The 24,880-nt window shown below is 36.3% G+C and overlaps 1 protein-coding gene across 7 annotated transcripts in view; it reads left to right on the plus strand.

Moving 5' to 3' along the window:
* Window positions 1-24,880, plus strand: part of SCN3A (sodium voltage-gated channel alpha subunit 3) — a 111,592-nt gene that overhangs the window by 12,283 nt on the left and 74,429 nt on the right. For 6 of the 7 annotated variants that reach the window (XM_027129419.1, XM_027129452.1, XM_027129404.1 and 3 more), the window contains exons 2-5: window positions 6,211-6,401; window positions 16,944-17,257; window positions 22,634-22,752; window positions 24,385-24,474. In XM_027129419.1, coding sequence (XP_026985220.1) covers window positions 16,994-17,257; window positions 22,634-22,752; window positions 24,385-24,474 — 473 coding nt within the window. In that variant the 5' untranslated portion in view covers window positions 6,211-6,401; window positions 16,944-16,993. The remainder of the gene's footprint in view (window positions 1-6,210; window positions 6,402-16,943; window positions 17,258-22,633; window positions 22,753-24,384; window positions 24,475-24,880) is intronic. The other variant, XM_027129412.1, reaches the window with a different exon arrangement.

The following is a 24,880-nucleotide window of genomic DNA, read 5'->3' on the forward strand; positions in this document are numbered from 1 at the left end:
TCCAGGATTTATTGTTTGTAGATTTTTTCATGATGGCCATTCTAACTGGTGTGAGGTGATACCTCATCGTAGTTTTGATTTGCATTTCTCTAATAACTGGTGATGTTGAGCATCTTTTCATGTGTTTGTTGGCCATCTGCATGTGTTCTTTGGAGGTAAATGATATTTCAGGAAGAGGGAATGTTTTTGAAAGCCAGAGGCCAGAGACTGGGGGCTTTCAGGGAATGGTGACTAGATCAGTTTGACTACGGAGGAGCATACATGTAAGATGAAGCTGGAGAAGCAGATTAGTAAAATACTTTTTAGAGAGAGTCTCTGATTATTACTTTTTCTAAAGAAAAAAAGACACTGGATTTGGTGGCATGATTTACCAGCCATGTGACCTTGGACATGTTACCTCTCCTCTCTGAACCCTATTATTTCCTTACCTACACAATGAGGACAATAATCACCATTATCTCATAGGGTTATTGTGAAGATAAAATGAGCTAATCAGTGCCTGGCACAGAGCAAGTGCTTAGTCCGTGTCCTCTATTATCACCACTATTACTTCTCTAAGATATTCTGAAATGGGAAATTCTTTGAGTAAAACATTCAGTCCTCAATTTGCTTTGTTTTAAAGAGAGTCTGGTAAACTTAGCTTACTTAGTCAATTATCTTTGAGGTAAACAGGACCTGAATGTATGTATTTTGGTCTAGGTTAAATAGGACAACATAATTCAGAAATATTGTACCTATAGAGAATGTAGTTTTTGTTGTTCTTTTATGTGTTATCATCTTCATGGCTGTATGATACAAAACTGAGTTACTTTATTTACCTAACCAATCCCCTATTAGTAGATATTTCAGTTTTTTCCCAGACTTTGCTGTTATAAAATATGCTGCCTTGGGCTTCCCTGGTGGCACAGTGGTTGAGAGTCCGCCTGCCGATGCAGGGGACATGGATTTGTGCCCCGGTCCGGGAGGATCCCACATGCCACGGAGCGGCTGGGCCCGTGAGCCATGGCTGCTGAGCCTGTGTGTCCAGAGCCTGTGCTCCGCAACGGGAGAGGCCACAACAGTGAGAGGTCCACGTACCGCAAAAAAAAAAAAAAAATATATATATATATATATATATATATATATATATATATATATGCTGCCTTAAATAGAATACAAGACTTTCTAAAGAGTACTTGTAGGCTGAACTTCTAAATAGTAAGTCTAAGTAAAAAGTTTAAATCTTTTTGATAAACTAAAATTAAATAATTCATTTATTCAGAAAATGTCTGTTGAGTACCCAGTATGTGCTATATGCACTGTTCTAAGCACTTGGGATTCATTGGTGAACAAAATGGACCAAAAAAGGCAAATATTCCAGCCCCTGTAAGTCTTATGTTCTACCCAGGAGAAATAGAAAATGAACAATAAACATTATAAGTAAGTAAATTACATAGTACATAATAAGGTGATAAGTGCTTTGGAAACAATAAAGTGGGATAAGCAGCTGGAGGGGAAGCACAGTAGGTCTCTTTGAAAAGGTAAACTTTTGACCAAGACTTGAAGAAATGAGAAAGTTAGGCCATCTAGAGGAAAGAACACTCATGGGAGAGGGAACAGTATATGTGTGTTTGGTAGGTGCAGAGGACAGCCAGAAGCCAATTTGGCTAGGGAGGAGTGAGAAAGGAGGAGAGCACAAGATGAGTTCAGCTAGGTAACTGGAACGCCATATCATAAGGTCTGAGAGGCAATTGTAAGGAGTTTGGCTTTTTCTCTGGGTGGCTCCTATATGCTCCTGCACAGAGGAATAACTTGATTTGCTTTCTGTTTTTCCCAAATCACTCTGACTGCTGGGTGAAAATAGGCTATGTGGGAATCAGGCTGGAAGCAGGGAGATGGTTAGGAAGCTATTGCAGGCTTCTGTGAAATACTGCCATAAATCATTTCAAGGTTCCAGGTTCAGAAGAATTACACCACAGGACATTAAACAAATGAACAAATGACACTGAAGAAGCTATGACTGTCATGGTTGAGAAATCATAAAAATGAGAGCAGTATGACTGGTATATATGTTTCTAACTTCAAAACAAACAAAAAAAGCACTTCTGGAGTCTACAAGCCAGTCATTGTCAAAATGTGATTCCTGGGCTAGCATCATCAGCATCCTCTGTGCACTTACTAGAAATGCAGAATTTGGGGCTTCACCCATATCTACAGAATCAGCAACTCTGGGGTGGGGCCTGGCAAGCTGTGTTTTAATAAAAGCCCTACAGGTGATTCTGATGCTAAATTTTGAGGACCACTGCTATAAACTCTAATGGTGAAAACTAGATGGCCTGAAAGATCCTTTTCAATTTTGGGGTACTGAGCTTCCAAGCTCAGTGTTTAACATTTATTTTCATTGTAAAATTAAGTATAGTCCTTGAGAAAAATGATTTGTTTATAAGAAGCATAGACTCATGATTAAGAACAAATAAATCTTTTAAATCATGTATTTAGAGAAATTTAACTTTTATTTATTATATTCTATCTCTTTATAAAAAAGTTAAGTGGTATATTATTTTTTCAAAATCCACATGCACTAGGCAGTTGAAGACAAGGAAAATGGAGAAAGTGTAGATGATAAACCTGTTAAAGATTGTGCATTAATGAAGTTACTGTTTTAGAATGTACATTTAGCTCTGAGCCTCCTGGGCTCAACATTTTTAGAGTAAGGCAGAAATGAATTTAATACAACTCAAAGAAAGAAATCCCAGCTATTCAGTTAACCTAACCTAGACCCCCATTTAGTCTTCTAATGGTCAAATTTGCTCCAGGAGAATCTCTGGAGTACACAGAGAAGTAGATGCATGGTTTTGCTTCCTAGACAAATTTCCAGTTTTTCACTTCACGATATCTTGGTGATTTGACCATGTGAAGTTATTTCCTTGATAAGAGTCTCAAGACTTAAAACCAAATGAGCAGCTGGTAGGATAGGGCTATTACAGACATTGAAGGGCCAACCAGCGATCCCATCCAGATGGAAGGCTGCCCTTTCCCCATGGGGAAACGCTGCCAGGGACCTGCTGGCAAAATCTGTGAGCTACTCAGTGAGCGGCTTTGGATTTGCTTCAACCCTTGCACAAAGAGCTGAGTCCCAGAATTTCACAGCCTAATGCCTGCCAGAAATGGTTTTTATCTGGAAAATTCTGAAGCAGGTACATCACATCAGCATAAAGGAAGATAAAATGGATTGAAAGGAAAGAAAATGGCATAAGTGGCCAAAAGTAGCTAAAGGAGAAACTAAAGAGGCAAAATAATGGTTAAAAACAATGGAGCTGGAGTAAGACAAAAATTAAATATACACTGGACTTTAAAGATATTAAATGATAAATCAATTGTTAGGATAAACTAACACAAAAGGAAATATAAATAAACTTATCTCTACAAAATACATTTGTTGGCATTAGTATTAAAATTATTAATAGTAAAAATAGAAATGAGTTAATAAAATTAAACCAACTTTGTCCAAAGTTCCTCAGCTGGTGACACCTACCCTTTTCAGAGTAAAGCTTCTATTACACTCTTTGAACAAGCACTTCCTCATTTGTGGTATAAAGAACTTCCCCTTAATTTCCAAACAGCTAAAATTCTATTAAGGTAATTTCAAAGGTAGGCTATCCATTTTGGGGAGATCTCCAGGTCCAATACTTGTATTAAATAATCTGAAAGTATAGTTTCTGAATCATCTTATCTCATCACCATCTAAATGGAATTCACTGAGCTTAACTAATTTTAGCCATCAGTAGAAGTCTTATTTGATTAAACCTTGTATGGGTCTTCTGTGAAATTAAATTTAAGACATCTGCTAAGCATGTTACCTAGTGTCCCTTATGATAACAAAACATCCCTCAGTTTAGTTCTCAGAGAAAGTTTGTCTTTTTATACATAGCCTTTAAGAATTGTTTTTGGTTTTGCTTCCTAAAATAAAATCAAATACATGTGACCCAGTGTGCTTCCACTTTTTCTTACCTACTGGGAACAAGAGCGCTAAATGCCAGCCTCAACTGTATAAAGTGACCATCTCATATTCATAGTAATCTCTACTCTTTTCCTTCAGTACAAACTTCTTAACTTGTAATCCATGTGCCATCTCCACCAAATTCATTTAAGGAGCAAGATTAAAATGTAGTTCCCTGGGCCTTGCCCTAGACCAACTTTTTCAGAATCTCCAGAGGTTGAACCCAGAAATCTGCAACTTTAACAAGTAGTCCAAATGATTCTTATGCGCACTGAAGTTCAGAACTGATTTAAAGAGTCCTCATTCTCCTCTTAACTCATGTAGTCCAATTTTATCTTACGATTAATCTATAAGCCATGGTCTACTTTGAAAGATGAGTGAGATAGAGATCTTATTAGGACATAATACAACTTACAGTATGAGGCCTAAATTGGAGCTGAAATCACTATTTCCCATGGGTACTTGAGACTGAAAAAATCTCTCGCATTTGGAGCCCAGGCCATGAGATATATTTTCTCTGATCCATGAATCAGTGATTTTCATAAGGGAAGGTTAAAGAAAGAGAACTCAAGCTGGCAAGCTTTCTCAAACTCCACTCTTCTGTTCCTCCTTAATTTCTTAGTTCCTCTTTGATATTCAGCCCTCCTTACCTCACTCCCCTCCTTGTCCTCAGAGAAAAGACTGCAAATACTTTGGAATATCTAAATTGCTATTTTGGTTATTTAACGTCACACTCATTATATGTCAGGCTGGAGATCACGGTATTTAAAACCCAGTTATTTATGTGCTGTGAAGGGGCGAAGTAGCATTTATTAAGCTGTGGCTGTAAAGTAGAGGGAACTAACATTTATTTAAGGACTATAAATTTATTTAACAATTTAATGGTTCAAGCTCTGATGCAAGGATCTGTCTGATGGGTATTATTAATGTAATAATAGCTATAATACTATTATTACTATTATTGCTACTTTTATTACTACTAAAACCTCCAGCTTTTATGAAATACCTACTTTATACCAGCTATTGTACAAGTGACTTTACATGCATGTGTGTGTGCGGGAGATCATTTAATTCTAACAACAACCCTCTTTCACTGTGTATTATAATCTCCATTAACAGATGGGAAACTAAAAATTGGATTGGTTAGGTAACACGTTCAATGTCAAACAGCTAGCAAGTGGCAGAGCCAGGTCTGTGTTGTTACCAAGTGAAAGGTAAGAGAGGAGAGGCAGAGGCCAGATCATAAAGGCACCGGCACACTTTGCTAAAGTGATAAGTCACTGAGAACCACTGACAAATTTTAATAAGGGTAAAATGTATGTTTTAGAAAGATCACTCTGATGACAGATTAAAGATTGGTAGCTTAGGAATGAGTTCTCATCTGAAAACAAAGATGGTAGAAGACTGTGCATTAAATAAAAAGGTGACATTTAATGGTTTTTTGTCATAGTAAATTGTAAAAGGAGATTTGTTAGTGAGGATTCAGACCAGTTTGACTCGTAAGCTTTGTAAAGTGAACTGAAATATTTTTTAAAATATCGATTGGGGATTTAAAAATTACATATATTGTCCTTTTAAAAATCCTGGTTTAACTGGGCTTAGCCATTGCTAATGGTTATAGCTGGAAGGAATATGACATCAGATATTATGCCTAGGTTTAACATGCTGTTTTTTTCACCCCTGCTTATCTAAAATTTATTCTTAGAAGCCACTGAATAAAGTTTATTGGTCTTATCTTAGTCAGCCAATCAAATGGGGTTTTAGGTGGAGAGGAAAAGGAGCTGAAAAGGAACTGGAATAATAACCCACAACATCCATGTGGACCACATGCTCCACTGGTCTACCTCTTCGACCTTTCTGGTATTTGAAGAAAAGAAACAAAGGGGAAGTAAAGAGGGGAGAGGAAGTAGGAGGTGAAGAACAGGAAGATGCTCTAGAGCTCCAGCCTGGCTTCAGAAGGGGTGATTGAATCAGGGCTGTCAACGACGGATAGTGAGCCCCACGCCCACCCTAGGATACTGACAGTGGCTCCAGGCTCCATCCTTCCTTGAGCACACAAGGGCATGCTTCTCACACGGGTCAAACAACCTGTTTTGTGTCAATCCTGCTTCCTTGATCTAGGACTGTAAGTAAACAAAATACAAAAACCCAGACCTAGAACCAGAGCACTCACATCAATCCAAATGCCAAAGATGCTGGGCTCACTTCACCTGTGTTCTCTTTCTACACAGATCATGGAGCAAGAAAGCTGATGTCAAGCCACATCAGAATTCATCAGGGATGAGATACCTTTCAAGGACTTGCGGTAGAGTGGCTTACTGGAATAAAAAGAATCTCTTGTAAGACTAGTGTAAGAACAAATGAGATAATTCCCAGAAGAGGCCTGGAGCTTTTCCAGAAAAAGGTGCTGTGACTATCTAAGGTACCTAATCTGCTAATGGGTATAAATCTGTGTTTGTGGAAGGTAAACTAAAATCTTTATTAGCTAACAGCGGTAGCAGTTTCAGGACAAAAAGAAGGTAGAAGAGTGATTTCCTGCCTCTTTGCTAGTTTGTTCCTCCAAAGAGAAAAACACTTAGAGACATGGCAGAGATGACCTCAGGGAGTGGAATGACGATAAAGGCTATTGATGTAAGAAAGAGAAACTAACCCAGCTTTTTATTTATTTTTCTTTCAAAAGAGACATTCATCCTGTGTATTACCTAGGACTGTATTTACTTGAATTTTATTATATTTATGTGGTAATTGGTTCCATAGTTCACCTCTCTGTATAGGATACAGGACAACAAAACATGTGGTCAGAAGTTGATTATAAGCTGGCTTCTGGACTGGCCAAATTTTTGAACCTATTGAGGAGTGTTTATTTATTTGGTGTATCAGCTGCAATTAACTAAAAAAGCTCTCTAAAATTATCTAAGTCAAGAAGGATGTTTATTGAACATAACAAGCAGTGCACAGGTTGTTTGGGTCCAAGAGCTGAGTGATCCATCAAGAGACCAGGGGTAGATCTGTCTCTGTGACCTGCCACCCAAAGTCTGTCAGCTTTGCCCTCACAATGGCATCCATTCTGGTTGTAAGTGCCTACAGTAGTGCCATGTATCATACCCTGATGCTAAGGTCCAGGGGACAGAGAATTCTGTCTCCTCCTCGGTCTCTTTCTTTTGAGTGAAGAAATCTTTTACAAACACCCACTTGGCAGACTTCCCCTCATCTTTTATTAGCCAGAATTGCACCAAGTGCCTAATCCTTAACCAATGATTGGCAAGGGGCTTGGAGGAGGTGTCAAAGTGGAATGGTCACTGGGGAGATGAACACAAAATCTGCTTCAGTTTGCAAACATACAGTAGAAAAACTCAGGAGCTGATGAAACCAATGATGCTGATATATCTATTACAACGTTGGCTTAATTGTTGTTATTAGCGAGCAGTTGTCTCTCTAAGCTTATAGCTGTCTGATAAAGATAAAGTCACAGGGAACTTCATCTCCTAGAAGATGATTATTATTTCCAAGACAAAAATTGTTCTGAAGACAGAGATGACTTGTGCTTTCACACTCAGCTATTTTTTTCAGAGGCATGACATTAGAGAAAGGCAAAAATAGTTTTTTTTATTAAACAGTTAGTAAATCAATAATTATATTTGTGTATAGACAATCATGTGTTAAGCTAACAGGAAAGGAACAATGGTAGAGAAAGCCTACATTTCATTTGTATTTGGCCATGGCATAGTGATATCCATACTAGTTACTTTCTCAGTAGGTTTGTCCAAACCAATAGTAATACTGAATTCCTTGACATCACACTAAGAACAAGAGGTACATTACACAGAAGAAGAAGCTAGCCTAAGCATTTAATTTACCTTTAAATAATTCCAAAATGCTTAACATACATGTAAGCAGGTATCTATTAGATGGTGGTTTTATTAATTCATTCCTGCTTGTTTTGTATTCTACTTTAAAACAAAGGTGAGGACTATATTGCTATATTTCTTAGGCTGCACTACCCTGTTCCTAACATGGGGCTCTATACATAATAACCTCCTAATAAGGTAGCAGACTCATCCTAATTTCCATTTCTGAAAACATGAACTAAAATTCTTCTCATTTTGCAGGCTTGGGGCCCAGCTTTTCCTAAACTATCTGGGTTCAAATCCTGACTCCTTATTACTTTTGTAACTTGAACAAGTTATCTAACCTACCTGCACCTAGGTCTTTTGATCTGTAAAATGGGAATAATAATAATAGTACTAATCTCATAAGATTAAAATGACAATTAAATGAGTTAGTGTGGGGCTTCCCTGGTGGTGCAGTGGTTGAGAGTCCACCTGCCAATGCAGGGGACACGGGTTCGTGCCCCGGTCCGGGAAGATCCCACATGCAGCGGAGCGGCTGGGCCCGTGGGCCATGGCCTCTGAGCCTGCGCATCCGGAGCCTGTGCTCCATGACGGGAGAGGCAGCAGCAGTGAGAGGCCCGCGTACCACACCAAAAAAAAAAAAAAGAAAAAAAATGAGTTAGTGTGCATAAATTAAATGACAGAGTGTCTGAGACATAGTAATCATTCAACAGATGTTTATCTATTAGTATTATTTAATCCTCAAAGCCACCTGGTTCGGTAGGCACACCAACAAAGTATTATTTCAAAACTCTTTTAAAACATGGAAAATAATATTTTATTCTGCCTTGGCGAGTATCCAGTGTTTATTATTATAATGTGCTGAATGCTGTGTGTATGCCTTTGATAAAATATGCTCTTGGTCACACATGCTACCTGAGGATATATAGCAAATACTAGACAATCATTAGCCCTAAACGAAAATTCCTTTGGAAAAAATTAATAACTTTCTTTAGTAGGACGGTAGTTAATTGGTCCACTTTGTCTTCTAGATTATACCCTTCCTATAATAGTCTCTTGTTGATACCAAGAAAACATAGACAGCATCCTTTCCTTAGTAATGGACCCAGTCTTTCCCTGACAACTCCCTCCCTTGTCATCAAGAACATGAAAATACATTTGGATGTTTATTTTTCCCCCTGATCTCTCAAGTTGCATGACACAGAGCAACTTTCTATCCTTGAAGATGGCAAACTTACTGCCTCTGACATAATTTTCTTTTCATGGGAACAGACCAGAATTAATTGATTTTGTCTGTAACATAATTATAAAAATCCCTACAGAGGGAGAGACTATTGATACTAACAGGCTATAAACCAATACAATTCAACATACTGTCTTCTGTTCTGGAAAATCAGGCAAGACGAGAATTCACGGGCTAAATGACTAATGGAAAAAATACTTTGTCTTTGCCGCAATAATGCCACTGCATATCCCAAATATTTACTGTGCCACTTTTCTTAGATTCTGATTCATTAACAATTATTAGTTTTGTATTCATTTCATTTGTTGGTTTCATATAGCAGCTTATGTTAGTATCATAGCATACAGATATGTGAGCCTGGAAAACTGAACTGAGGTATACGAATCAATTTTTCTGTAGTTATTAATATACAGCTTAGATCTTTAATATCAAATCCCACAATAGTAAGATTCAAGATAAAAAAATGTCAACAACAGTAGGAAAAATCCATAAAGAACAGACTGTGTGGAAAATGTGTTGCCTCAGAGCAACAATTTGTGTTTGTCAACAGACACTTCAGTGAAGATTACTTTGCTTCTCTGTGCCTGTTCCTCATTTATTTTAAAGGCAGGAAGTTCGACTAATTGTCAAATCTAATGCATGCCTTTTAATTAGCATCTTGGAAATTCCTCTTTTGGCATCCATATAACTCTTCTAATTCCATTGTCTAATATCCTCTGTGTTCCCTCTCCTTAAAATTGGTAGTCACAAGAGTCCTGCTCTTCATCTTCCGATTTTTTCCTAAATAATGTACTGCATATTCTTCAGTTTCAACTGGTGACTGCTTAATCAACATTTTCCCCGCCCAGGCAGCTTTCTTGAGTCTCAGACCCATATTTTAATTGCACATCCAGTTGTCTCACAGGCATCTGAAACTAAATAAAACTCAAGCATAATTCATTATTGTGCCCTATAAACCTTCTCCATGTCTCCGTTGGGTTAAATCTGTGGCTTAAACCAGAAATCTGGAAATGAACTTAACCCCATAACTCTTCTTCACCCTATCAAATCATCACAAAATCTTATTGGTCTTCTCTTCCTAATGGTGCCTTGAGTACAGTCCTCGGGCCATGGTTTGTTTTCTCTCTAACTTATTGACTGCCTACTATTTTCCAGGCACCTGCTCACCTTTAGATGCATTTTCTCATTTAAAGGTCACATTAACTCTATGAAGTATGTGCTATCATTGCTATCATTATCTTCACTATGTAGATTGGGAACCTGAAGATTATAAAGGATAAAAAAAATTATCCAAGGTCACACTGCTAGAATGTAGCAGAGCCAGGACTTGAATGCAGTCCTAATTGCCAAGTCCATGCCCTTAAATAATAAAGCTATAGTCAAATTCTCTTGCCCTCTACTTCAGACCACTGGTGTCCATCTGCTTCCTTTTAAGGAAGCTGTTCTCAAAGGGTGGTTTGCAGACAATGCGGTATTCCTGAGTCCCTTTCAGAGGGGCTCTGAGGTAGAAACTATTTTCTTAACAATACCAAGGTGTCATTTGCCTTTTCTTTGCCGTTCTGACATTTGCATTGACAGTGCTATAGTCAGGGGGTAAAACTGCTAATGCCTGAGTGGGAATCAAGGCAGTGGCGTCATACTGAAGGAGGAGTCCTTCGTTTCTTCACCACCAAACACTTTCAGTAAGAAAAAAAATACCAGTTCACATAAGAACATCTTTGATGAAGCAGTAAATATTATTAACTTTATTAAATCTTGACCCTAAAGAACACATATTTTTAATACTCTGTATGATGATAGGGAAAGAATACATAAAGCATTTCTTCTGCATACTGAGCACCATGGTTGTCTCAAGGAAAAGCACTTGTGTGATTGTGTCAGGAGCTGAATACCACTTTTTTTTTCATGGAACCCCATTTTCACTTGAAAGAAAGAACTGACAAACTATGTTATTCAAACTTGGGTATCTGGCAGATATTTTCTCAAAAATGAACAAAGGAAAAACTTGTCATTTCAGGGAAAGCAAATGACAGCATTTGTTGCCAATGTTAAAATTGGAGCTTTCAAGTGGAAATTGGAATTTTGGAAAACTTTTATCTGACACTGGGAGCTTGACAGTCTCCCAATACATTATGACTTTTCTCAAGAGATCAATGGTGATATTAACAAATGTGATTTTTGAATGTTATATAATAAAATTTGTCAAAACTTGAAAAATCTGCATAATAATGTGCTGATATTTCCCAAATGATCCCTGCATGATGGTACAAAATCCATCCAAAGGGCAAGATCAATCAAAAGTTCACTGATATGGTTTCTGATTCCACATTGAAACTAATTTAAGAGAGTACCATTTGTAGAGTTTTGGTATTTATCAAAGAATAATAATCCCAATTGTCTGATAAAGAAATTAAAATATTCCCTATTTTCCAGTTACATATATGTGAGAGGATTTTCTCCTTTCTTTAAAAAAAATTTATTTTATTTTAAAATTTTATTTATTTTTGGCTGTGTTGGGTCTTTGTTGCTGCCCACAGGCTTCCTCTAGTTGCAGCGAGCAGGGGCTACTTTTTGATGCAGTGCACGGGCTTCTCATTGTGGTGGTCCCCTTGTTGCAGAGCACAGGACCTAGAATGCAAGGGCTTCAGTAGTTGCGGTGCATGGGCTCAGTAGTTGTGGCTCACAGGCTCTAGAGCACAGGCTCAGTAGTTGTGGCACATGGGCTTAGTTGCTCCACAGCATGTGGGATCTATCTGGCCCAGGGATCAAACCCGTGTCCCCTGCATTGGCAGGCGGATTCTTTGTGTGTGTGTGTGTGTGTGTGTGTGTGTGTTTCTTGAGTTTTATTTATCATAGAAACAAGCAGTGGGAGTCAATACTCCAGGTAATTTCTAAAATGCCATGAACTTAATTTTATACTCTGCAACTTTTTGCTTTGTATATATGAGCTCTTAAGAATAACTGCATTGGGCTTCCCTGGTGGTGCAATGGTTAAGGATCCACCTGCCAATGCAGAGGACATGGGTCTGAGCCATGGTCCGGGAAGATCCTACATGCTGTGGAGCAACTAAACCCATGTGCCACAACTACTGAGCCTGTGCTCTACAGCCCTCAAGCCACAACTATGGAAGCCCGTATGCCACAACTACTGAAGCCTGTGCACCTAGAGCCTGTGCTCCGCAACAAGAGAAGCCACCGCAATGAGAAGCCCTCACACCATAACGAAGAGTAGCCCCCACTCGCTGCAACTAGAGAAAGCCCGTACACAGCAACGGAAGACCCAACGCAGCCAATAAATAAATAAATTAATTAATTTAAAAATCTGTTTTTAAAAAAGAATAAAAATTTTAAAAAAAAGAATAACTGCATTTAGCTGAATACAACATAAAGGTAACAGTTTAAAATATCAAATTCTTAACTTCAAGATTGTTCTTGATTTTGAATTCCCATTTTCTAGCAAGAAATATTTAAATAGTTCTCAATCTAAGATTTAAAGAACAAAGAAATGTATCAACTGCAATTATCTGAAACAGAGCTGAACAGTAGAAGAAAAACAAGAACAAAATTACAAAATAACAAAAACCAAACCACTGGAAGCCCAGGTTTGGCAGGCGGATTCTTAACCACTGTGCCACCAGGGAAGTCCCGGGAGGATTTTCATCTTGTACTTGAATCAAAACAACAAATCTCAACAGATGGAACCCTGAAGAGGATGTGAGAATCTCGGTGTATTTCATTAAGCCAGACAGGAAAGGGATTTGCCCAAATGTAAAACAAGTTCATTCTTCTACTCAATTCTTTTCCTTTGGGATAATAAGTTATTTTCATTAAAAATCTGTTTTATATGTAAACATACAAGGGCTTGTTATTAAGTTAATTAAAGCATGTTTTTTAATTTTCTATTTTAATTCTTAATACAGTAAACATGGATAGATAAGCCTCCCCTTAAACAAAAGCTCTTTGAGGTCTTCTATAATTTTAGGAGTATTAAGGAATCCTGAAACCAAAATGTGTGAAAACCATTGCTCTCGGATCACTCCCTATCTGTCTGCCTTTCATACCGCCACCATCTTTCCAACCTTCCAAATGATCATGCCACTCCCCACCCACAGCTGACCTTAGTGTGCTGAATGAGGCCTTTGGTGATCTATATCCTGCCTAAATTTCCATTCCTTTCTCTTTCCACTCCCTTTTGGGCAGGTTGGTCTCCACCCATAATGAACTGCTTATAGTTCCTCCCAAACAATCCATGCTCTCTGTTATTTCTGGGTCCATATACATGCTGCCTCCCTGCCTACCAAGTAGGTCTCTACTGATATGTCTTCCTACCAACCCTCCCCCAACTACCACCACAACAACTAGTTGGTCAAATCCCAACCTGTCTACAAAACCCACCCCAATATCACTTCTTCAGGAAAACTTGCCTGAACCATACCTCTCTGGGCAGAATAAATTGCTCCCTTTTATGGACCTCAGACAATAAGCAGTTACATATAATTGCATTATAATTATTAGTATAGAAATCTGTCTCTCTCAATGGACTGTCAGTTCCTTAAGGGCAGGGACTATGGGTACCTAGTCCAAGCACAGTGTTGATACATAGTAGTCCCTCAATTAATATATCCTAAATAAATGATCCTAAGGTTCCTTCCAGGCTTGACATTCTGTCGTCCACCCCTACAATAGGATATTTTGAACCACAGTCTTTCTTGATTAACAGAAGGATGTATTTGTTTTACTCACACACATTAACACACAAAAACACTTTAGTTTTTAATCAAAGAGATCATCTCCTCAGTCTTTTATCTTTTTTGTCCTTGCAAGGACAGTTCTGGAGAAAATCTGGTATGTTAAATTTGATGTGTTTTAATAAATTATAATGCACATATATTCATTAATAATATATATTCCACACCAAGGCATCAGTAGGAATTAATTTTCTAAAGTCTGGCCCTAATAGGAATATAAAATTATGTAAGAGCTCTGTATAATAAGCTCACAAAGAACAAGAAAGAAGAGGAAAAAAATTAAAATAGAACTGCCAAAGAACTATGAGAGGTTTCTAAACAGCAATGCTGTAGATGTTCACTATAATCTTTAATGTCTCAGCCTATCCAAATATTGAACAAACCCTAGTTCCCCTTGCAGACAAAAATCTGAGAGTCTAGAACTGGCCTGTCTTCTCAGGATTTAGAGACAGCAGCATGGGAATTTCAGAGACTTCTTTACTTCCTTTTGACCAAGACTCAAATTTTTTATTCTAGCCCTTGATAAGTGAACAAGAAGGTAAAGGATTATTTATTTTTAAATAAATTTCCATGATTTGTGATGGTTCCTTGTTCCATGTCATCCCAGAGAAATCAGTCATCTGTAAAGATTACTGAAAGATTTCTACATGTTTAAACTAATTTCATTTTAAAACTTAGGAACCAGGAGACTCCAATTAAATAAGTATAATTATTTCTTTATGGCAAAGTGTTGCCTCATACATGATAAGGTACTTCGATGACACTGAGGTTGAGGAAGGTTAAATGACAAACAGTAACAGACTCAATACTAATCTAGATCTCTGATACCAATTGCTGCATGGTTTTCATTCCATTGTCAGTAAAGAAACCAAAATCAGTGCAACTAAATGCTCAAATACAAAAGTAACCTTTCTTCTCCCTTAAGAAAGCAACCACGTTCCACAGAAATTTTTAAAGAAAGTTTTCTCATGCTGTGTCATTTTCATTTAGCAATGGGGAAGAACCTTATCCATTTAATTCATGACAGGTGATGAGACACAGGTGGATTACACATCCCTGGGTATTTAAGGTTTGCAGTTAAGCACAAACTCTTTCCACACTGAAAAGTATAAAAGCTGTGATTATTCCACAGCAGCCTAGAGTTTGGAGTGACTATGTCACCATTGAAATGACATAAAATGGCTGAAACTATTAATTCTACTTTGTGCTGTCTACCATGAATTTAGAAGGCACAAAATAGATGATTGATTGATTTTTAAGTAAAACAGAATAACTGTTCCCAAACCTTCTGATTTATATACCGGTTGATGGAGTATAAAAAAAGAGCCTTGTCCCACCACAAATCAGAAGTTCATTTTCAGAACTAGTAGCAAAAATGGCACAATTTTTTGACAAGTCTGATAATTTATAACTTATCTAGAATATACCTTCATAATAGCAGGAAATATAATAACAATGTCATATTATGAGTATGAATTCTATGAAAAGACACAGGTATTAAAATATGTTTTGTTACTGGAACAGACCAGGGAACCAGTAACTCAGATATACACTCAAAAAACATATAATAACTTATATCATTTTTCTTATGTTACTATAAGATCTAGAGTTTCTGCTTCTCTGGAAGGTCAGTATATCCATGCAATCAACTACCAAGAATTAGAAGGCCATTTAGGGATAAACTACCATGGAGACTAGAATAAGGGCAGAGACGGGTGGGTGGTTACAGATAGGGAAAATGTCACAGATGACTTGGATGATTATTTTGATGCCAAGGTTGTAGATCATTCTACAAGATGACTGGTGTACTCATTGTATTTTTGTTATTTTTTCTATTTTCTATCTTGATTTTTATAATGAGATTCTTGGCACAGTGCAAAATAATATAACTGTTAACTTATGTTTCAAAATTTATGTAGCTGATTTCCTGTATTTTTGACAGCTCTGTCACATTTCCAGCAGATAGAATGTTTTCCCTTCCCTGGGAAATTGAACATGTCCACTCCACATGTCTGCCTTACCTCCATTCCTCTCCCAGCCAGGTGGTAGGCATGAATGAAGGTGCCCCTGTACTCTGCAATTCCCAGCCCATTCCTGAACCTCCACAGTCAGTTGTAGTTCCAGCAAGTTAAGACCTTATTTAAAGAAGAGTGGCTTGAATTGTGAGGATGCTTGAAACCACAACAGAGGAAATGGCTGGAGGAACTGAAGATAATTAGATTATGATAGTTGACACTAGTACAGTGCTTGCTAATTCCAGAAAATAGTCTAAACATTTAATGTAAATTAATTCATTTATTCCTTACAATAACCTGGGAGGTCAGTTTTCATGTTATCCCCATTTTATAGATGAAGACTGAAGCACCGAGAGGTTACATTTTTAAAGTCATGCAGCTCATCAGTGGCAGAGCCAGGGTTTAGAACAGAAGAAGTCTAGCTCCATAGTCCATGCTTTTACCACACTACACCGAATGGAAGATTCAGGAAAAAGATGAAAATTGTCTTGGAATACTTAAAGAGCAGCAGACTGGGAAAGGAAGTAAATATATTCTGCATTGCTTCAGAAGATACCTCAGAAAGATCCAAGGTGAAAAGCTAAACGGAAACAGTTTTGACTTCTCTGTCCCTGCTGACAGTCAGACCTTGTCTGGACAACCAGTGGTCAATGATGCTGATAATCAGAACAGTGGCTGGGTTAGGCAAAACTTCTTTTCCTATCCTGAGATTTTATGAGTCAGGGATATACCACTGCATTGTCACCAGGATTTCTTTCTTTGGAAAGTTAGTAAGATGTGATAAAAGGAGGAATGAGAGAAATAATGGGTCCTTGAGTAATTTTATTGACAAGCATTCTTGGCATTACTCTTTACCAAACATATACTATACTTTGGTGCAAAGGTATCAGAACAGACTTCTGAAGGACATATAAAGTTGGTGTATTGAAAATTAGACTGAATGATGCTTCTAAGTTAAAATTTGTAGTGCAGCATGAAAAGCACTACTTAAAGTTTATACTTAAAAAAAATTACTAGAAGAAACACTAAATGACATCTTGGTTGATTTTCTTAATCCCTCTCGTTCATTTGGTTTCCTATCTCTCATGCATTTTTTAAAAATTGTAGGATATTCTTATGCAAGAAGCTAAACGTAATTAAATGTGCAGGATGAAAAGATGGCACAGGCACTTCCGGTACCCCCAGGACCTGAAAGCTTCCGCCTTTTTACTAGAGAATCTCTTGCTGCTATCGAAAAACGTGCTGCAGAAGAGAAAGCCAAGAAACCCAAGAGAGAACAAAACAACGATGACGAGAACAAACCAAAGCCAAACAGTGACTTGGAAGCTGGAAAGAACCTTCCATTTATTTACGGAGACATCCCTCCAGGGATGGTGTCAGAGCCACTGGAGGACCTGGACCCGTACTATATCAATAAGAAAGTGAGTGTTGATTTTATCCTTCCAATACATCTTTAATTTAACTCAACTTTAATATACTTTGCTGGGGCTCATATATATACCACACCATAATTTTTCTACTGTTAAAGGTTTTATACTTTTTATTTCCACTTATTTTTAAGCACAATATAATAAGCAGAAACATTTATAAGAAATGAAGTCAAGATCTGGCCACAGTGAAGAGATATAAAGAGATGAACAATTTGTACAATTTCATAGTAACTGATACTGTCAAACTTAAAACTGACATCAACAAAGCAAAATATCTGTTATTGCCGACATATTTAAGCACACGGTAGACAACAGAACAGTAGCTATGTGAAAGAAGAGTTATGGGGTACATATAACTATTTTTTAGTTCTTATTTGGCTTGAGGTTTCTTCACAATAGATTTGTGTTCTAGAGAGCAATAAATAAGCTTTTACTTAGCATCCTCCTATAGGAAGATATACAGTGAGAAGCATGTTCACCCAAGGATACATGTTTTTGGTCCACTAACCTGGAATATGATTGGGAGCTTCTCTTAACCTTAATTTGTCACAGGCTAGATTCTATAACACTTACATATTGTTAAAAAATCACTCCAAGAAAAAAATGTCAAGAACAGAAGGCAACCCCCCCAAAACCTCATTTTTCCATCCATATATGATTTAAATCAACAGCTATGACTGTGCCTTGCTAATACTATAATAATCACATAATTCTGTCAGAATTAGCTAGTTTTTGATGTTAAACCAGCTGTACAGTATTTTATAGGAAATATAAAAAACGGATGATAGATTTTATGCTTTCTAATTGGGTATTTTGACATCTTACAACCACAATTTATATTTCACGTTCACAAGCATAAAAACAGGCCCATGTAGAAACTAAAGATAAATTAATATCACCATGAGCCACTCGCTTACAGATTAAAGGAGATATTGAGCACTTTTACTAGCCAAAGCCAGCCCTTTTATAAGGAATGGCGAAAGAAATTGCATTCTTTAAGCAGCATACAATTTATAAGATCAAAAATGGTTAAAGGAACTGACAACCATTCAGACATGGAACTAGCCCTATTGCTCTAAAGGACTGCTTCTCAAACTTACATGTACATACACATCACCAGAGGATCTTGTTAAAATACAGATTCTGATTCCATCGATCTGGGGTGGGGTCACGGATCCTGCGTTTCTAACAAGCCCTCGAGTGAGACTCATGCTGCTAGTACATGGGCCATGCTTCGAGTAGCGAGCTTTAAAATGTTTTATTTAAAGTTACAGAACAAAGTTAAATAAACAGGTCCTTTCTTCTTCCTTTTAAACTAGCTTCATGAAAGGTGGCAGATAATAAATATTCATATAGTTCTAAAAATAATTTATTCCAGTACTTTACCATAGAATTGATAAAGAAAATTTTGAAATTTAGTTACTGTATTATAACACATGATGATGCTAGTGAGGCATTCCCCAAGAAACTAGAAGAAAATTCTCCTCTGAAAATTATTGATTCAAACTATATATTTGCAAAGATACCTTCAAGAGACAGGGGCATGACTGATACTCTGACATGATTAAAAGTATTTGCTACTTAAAGAAAGGAAGTGTCCTTAAGAAAGGGAACTGGTAAAATTAAGGTGGAAAAAGGAGAATAGTAGAGACAAACATTAGCATTTTCCCAGGGAGACAGATCTTTAGTAGTAGCCCTGAAAGCATATTCCTCCCAGAAAGTCACTTCATTGTAAAGGGGCTACACTGTACTACCTAATCAAGATGTCATCAAACATATGTTTTATTTAACTAAGTCAGCTTATTTGGACTCCACCCTCAGCAAAGAATATCTTATAATTTGTCCTCTCATAGATCTGCTTAAAGAAAAGAATGTGCTGGTTGTGCTATGGCAATTATTTCAGCCCATGTGACAGTGATATAACTGGTTGTATATAAGTAGATTGGCATTCTGATTTTGTATCAGGCTTTAAAGCTTGGTTAATGTGAGTTTGCTGCTGAGAAACAGAATTATTCTCTGTGTGCTGACAAAGTCAGTTTTTATTGCCTTCCTGTCTGACAGCAAGACTTGAACCCTGATTTATTCATAATGGCCATGACCCATCTTGAGAGACATCTAGACTGTTTACTGTTGTCTGCACAGCTTTCCTTTATGAAGTGTCCATAAAGATAAAGATTGAGGTGCTATTGAAGAAAAAGGTAGTTTGTGGTTCTTAGGATAGAAGGAGCTAATATAGGAAGTTAATGGAGAAGTTCTGGAATTTAAAATACGGTATAGAGCTTGTTAATTATATGAAATAATGCAGGAGAAAGGCATTTTAAAATTGTAAAGCATTATGTAACTTTGCTTCCATCAGTTAATGATACAGTTTACATACCTAATTTAATCATATGAGCAACATCACAGTGTATTTTAATGGCATTCAAATTGAACAGATAAAACTTAAGAATAGTGACAGTAATAATAATAGCTAACATTTGTTATGCTCATACTTTGTCAGGCACTGTTTGAGTGCTTTAACTGGTATAACTTATTTAATATTCAAAGAACCAGTGAGGCAGGTACTATGTTAACCTCATTTTATAGATGGGAAGGTGAAGCCCAGAGAGGTTAAGTAACTTGACCAAAGTCACATTCCATAAGTGGTGGATTAGGATTCGAACCCAGGCAGTCAGGCTCCAGAACCAGAGCTCTTAACCACTAAGCAAAACTATATATGGTGTTTATTAATATAAGAAAAGAAAGTTTTTTTAAAAATTGGTTTTATAATTTTGAATTCTCTGATGTATGCGGTTCTACTCAGAGAACTTATTCTTGCCTCAAGTAGTAAAAATTTTAGTGAACCTGTAAAATGTGCATTTACCTGGAAAAAAGAAGCAGGCAGCATTCCAGAGTAGACAATAACCAGTTTAACATACTTCCGGATATAACATTCATCATCTTAGTAGCAATAAGTAGTACTATTTTTTTAAGTCACATCAATACTTATCATTTCTTAGAGGACTGATTTTGGAATTGACACTATTTCTCTCTCTTCTATTTACGTGTCATTCTGTCAATTTTCAGTTTAGATATATCTCTCAATAACATAAGAGCCCCAAATTTCAAATGCCTTTCTTGAAATTTTTTCACTATACAGGACATTAACGTTTTATTCTTAATTTCTCAGAACTCAGAGTTTTCTTTGTGTTAGGGGCTGTTCTCCAGAAATAAACTGGTATTGTGTTCTTAAGGTCTGCTTTTTCCAGAATCAGTAAATTCACCGAAGATGCCCTTGGCATGTCGTTTTTAATCCCATTAGTACTACAAAGGCCAATCTTGTGGGAAGAGAAGAGGATTCCATGTTTTAAGGGACAGTTCATTCCTGTTCACTCTATTTTTGGAGATTTTTTCAAAATAAAATCCTCTCAATGTTACAAGTGGTTTTTTCAGGGATATTGTTTCAAAAAAGCATGAGTAAATGCACCTTAAACTATGGTAAACTTTACATGTTACTGCTGTCATTGAATGTTTAAATGGATCTAGATTGTTTGGCTATAATATTACATGATTTAACCCTGTGAATTCAAAAAATCCTTTAATGCATTTGTGCTTCAAGGGCACTCTTCCCAATGTCCACTGTCCCTTGTGGATAATCTCAGTGCTAGTAAAGAACAGTTTATTTGCCCTTGTCATAGAATTGTTCAAATTTATAGAGTACAGTTCATGGAAAATGGTTGGTGAGGTCCATGGTCTTGAATACGAAAGGCCAATGTGCAGAGAAGTTGTTTTCTCTACCCTTTATACTTACAATATAAATATTTTATATTTATAAAATATAAATATTATACTCACAATATATCTATTCAAACAGAGCATGTTGTCAGTGAACATGAATGTATGGGATATAGCCCTTATTTAAAGGATAAAAACATATTATTAAGTAACTGGTTATATAGAATAGATGTCTTAAAGGTAAATGGCATCTTAAAGATAAACCCACATTTATTTAAAACAAGTGTTTATTTGCAAACCAGGCTATTAAATACTGTGGAAAAAATGGAGAAAAAGTAGTGAACAGGCTCTTTATGTTCAATGATTTATAACAACTTCTAAGTTAGTCCTCAGTGGAATGAACTCTACATGTAAATTGCTACTTGACTCTAATTACAAGCAACATGCCAATGTGCGTATATTAATGTACTAAGACTTACTGGAAAAGGGAAACAATTAGGGAGTGATCAGAAGGCAGTGTGATTTATCTGGAAAGACATGGTGGAGGAGATGATCTTGATAGCTGAGGACATTCCCAGAGAGTAGGAATTTTCAATCCTTGGCTGCATATTAGAATCACGTGAGGAAATTTTTTAACATACCATTGTTTGCGCCCATCCTCCAGAAATTGATTCAATTGTTCTCGCGTGGATCCCATATACTGGCGATTTTAAAATCACCCCAGGAAATTCTAACATGTGGACAGGACTAAGAACCTTTGATATAATAGTGGGTCATTGTAGGTGGGACCTTATTGTCAGGTCTGTTATGGACCTGAAACAGGAGGAAGTTTGCATTACATGACCTTTCAGGTGCCTCCCTCCTCTAGGATTCTATGACACTCATTTTCAGAATCAGAGGGAGAAGTTGACAGTGAGTGGAACTGGCAAGTGAATTGAATTGGCTGGAACAGAGATGCTTTGGTGGGAAAAAAATAAAAGATGATCCTAGAGAGACCTACTAGGTAATCACTGGGTAGTACAGCTTAAATGGTAAATTGAAGATTATAGGTTTCAGGGAATGCCCTTTGAAATGATGTAGTTCAGCCTAACTCTTAATGCAGCTGTTCCTTCTCAGTATTACCAGCAGATCTATAGAATGAGCAAAAACAGTTTATTCAGCCTGTTTGAACATTTTAAAGTAGGACAACTACCAGAGGGAAAATAGCCTTCATAAACTTTGGAGTTAAAAGACTTGATGCAATTAAAATATTTATAAAAGATTATTTTAATAGCAGTATGTACAGAATAATCTGAAAAGTTACCAAAACTGGAGACAAAAGTTACCAAAACTGGAGACAGTCTATCTAAGGCTTAGATAGACGTAGAGTCCATAAAGTTACCTTACATCTTGGTAAAAATTTTGTGTAGGATCATCAATTTGTATCAGGAAGTTGATACCTGAGAGACAGATTAGATAATAGTATATCATATCTTTATTTGTAGCTATATGTTAATTTAAGGGAGAAACATCTAACATGTTTATAGTTATGATATACAAACTGGCTTAAACAAGTTCAAACAAATCAGGTAAAAAGTTTTTTTATGTGTATAAGCTCTTCAAATAAGCCACATGTCTAATCTAGTGATTTTTTTCTCATATTTTCTTTTTCAGACTTTTATAGTGTTGAATAAAGGGAAGGCAATTTTCCGATTCAGTGCCACCTCTGCCTTGTATATTTTAACTCCGCTAAACCCTGTTAGGAAAATTGCTATTAAGATTTTGGTACATTCATATCCTTTTCATGTGAATTGTCTAAATGCTGTTTCTAGTAGTTGATTTTACAAAAAATGTCATTCTTTTTAAAATATATATATAAAATTTCTTTGGGATTAATGGTAACATTGTTGTTTAATCTGTTTTACTCATGATTTTCTGCTATTTATAACAAGATTATTGTAGAATGACTATTATGATTCTAGAAGTAAAAACGCTACCATGATAGTGAATGTGTAAATGAGACACATTGTGTAGTACGAATAACAGCAAATCTACTTCAAACTTTTTATTAACCTCAATTAGACCATATATAACCACGACTAAAGAAACATAGTCTATGGTGCTTAGTATTATTATCTATATTACCAAATGTTCAAACTTTTGTGCCTTAATTCGTTCTGTATTTTCATCTCCTGGGCCTGTCCTCTCTCCCTTCCTGCCTCCCTCCTTCCTTCCTTCCTTTCTTCCCTCTTTCCTTCCTTTCTTCCCTCTTTCCTTCCTTTCTTCCCTCTTTCCTTCCTTTAGTAAATATTTTTTAAACTACTATGTGCCTATGTATCTGATTGATAATATATATTTAAAACTCATTGAACTTAAAACTACTTACAGTGATAGTCAAAATGTATATGTAAAATGACATAATAGGGGTGGATTTCAAGAAAATTCTCAACACATGATAATAAAATAGAAAGGTGATCTTCAGATGCAGTGTTCAAGAATGGCATCTTATACAGATTCAAAACAGGCTAACATAAAAACTAAAAGAGAGACAATAGAGACAGGGTTAACCTAGAGACAGGGGAAATAGGACTGATAACCTTTTGAAATGCATTTGAATTCTCCCATTCTATGGTTTGATACTGTAAAGTATTTACGTTTTAAAATAAAAGATTTACCTCAAAATATGTAATCATAAACTTCCTTAGAGTGAAGTCTGGATTGAGATCCTAAGGGAAATTACCATATCTAATTCTTAGGAAGGTTTAAAAACAGTGTTTGTTTAGGTATAGTGTGGACTAGATACAGGAAGATAGCTAGGTGGTCAAAGTTCCCACACTCTCAAGTGAAAATAGAAAGTTAGAAAATAATACTAGCTCTTTAGCAAAAAATTGTCTCTCTCTTTATTCTTACATTGTAAACGCTAAAGGAACAAGTTACATCACTATAAGACTGCTAGAGTTTCTAATTACAGTGGAATTCTCAAGCAGTGTAATCCTCAAATATATGGGGCTGTACATTCTCAAGTGTATTACATTGCACTCATTAACCTTTTTTCTGTCAGTAGAAATTGTAAACGATACCTGAAGTATAACTTTTAGACTTATACTATAAACTTACTAAAGAATGGTCATTTCCCCTGCAGTGCAGTTTCACACAACTCACTGAAATGCAAAATTCACATTTGCTTCAAATAGAGATCTCTTTCTATTGAATTCAGTTTTGTGAGAAAATGATGTAAAATAAAAAAGAATGGACCAAGAGTATATGACAGACTTTGAAGTTTCTTACTGTTTTTGCCATTGTTTTAAAAGAAATAAGTAAGGTTAATTTTACAGGTAACTTGTGTTGATTTTTTTTTTTTGTACTGGATCATTTTTAAGTGGCCATGACATTGTACTAGCATTTATTCCTTAACTATGATCTACTTTATTCAGCATGCTTATCATGTGCACTATTTTGACCAACTGTGTATTTATGACCCTGAGTAATCCTCCAGACTGGACAAAGAATGTAGAGTAAGTAGAAATAATTTCTTGGAATGAGAAATACACACTCAAATTCTCTAGCAATCTCCTTATAGTTATGGTCTGACTCATGGTTTCCACTTTTTTGAAGTCAGGCTAAACACTTTTAAGAAAAAGTTATTTCCATAATATGAAAAAAATAGAGGAAGTTCTTAGGGGACTTTTTCTCCTATGAGGTAGGTATTTCTTCTGACAAAGGACAGTATTTGTTTAAGAAAGGTTATTAATTGTATATACTAGGTGGTAAACTAAACAATCATTTAGCATAGAAGTTAAGACTGAATCACAGTTATGCACTTTAGATAAAATATAATTACCATTTGAATAATTTCATAAATAAAATTATTTTATTCTAGTATATTACCATTATTGTTATATTCTGATAAAATAGATTTAG

This window comes from Aethalodelphis obliquidens, unplaced genomic scaffold, assembly GCF_003676395.1.
Source record: "Aethalodelphis obliquidens isolate GAN/ISIS:26980383/991018 unplaced genomic scaffold, ASM367639v1 scaffold2, whole genome shotgun sequence".
NCBI lineage: Eukaryota > Metazoa > Chordata > Mammalia > Artiodactyla > Delphinidae > Aethalodelphis > Aethalodelphis obliquidens.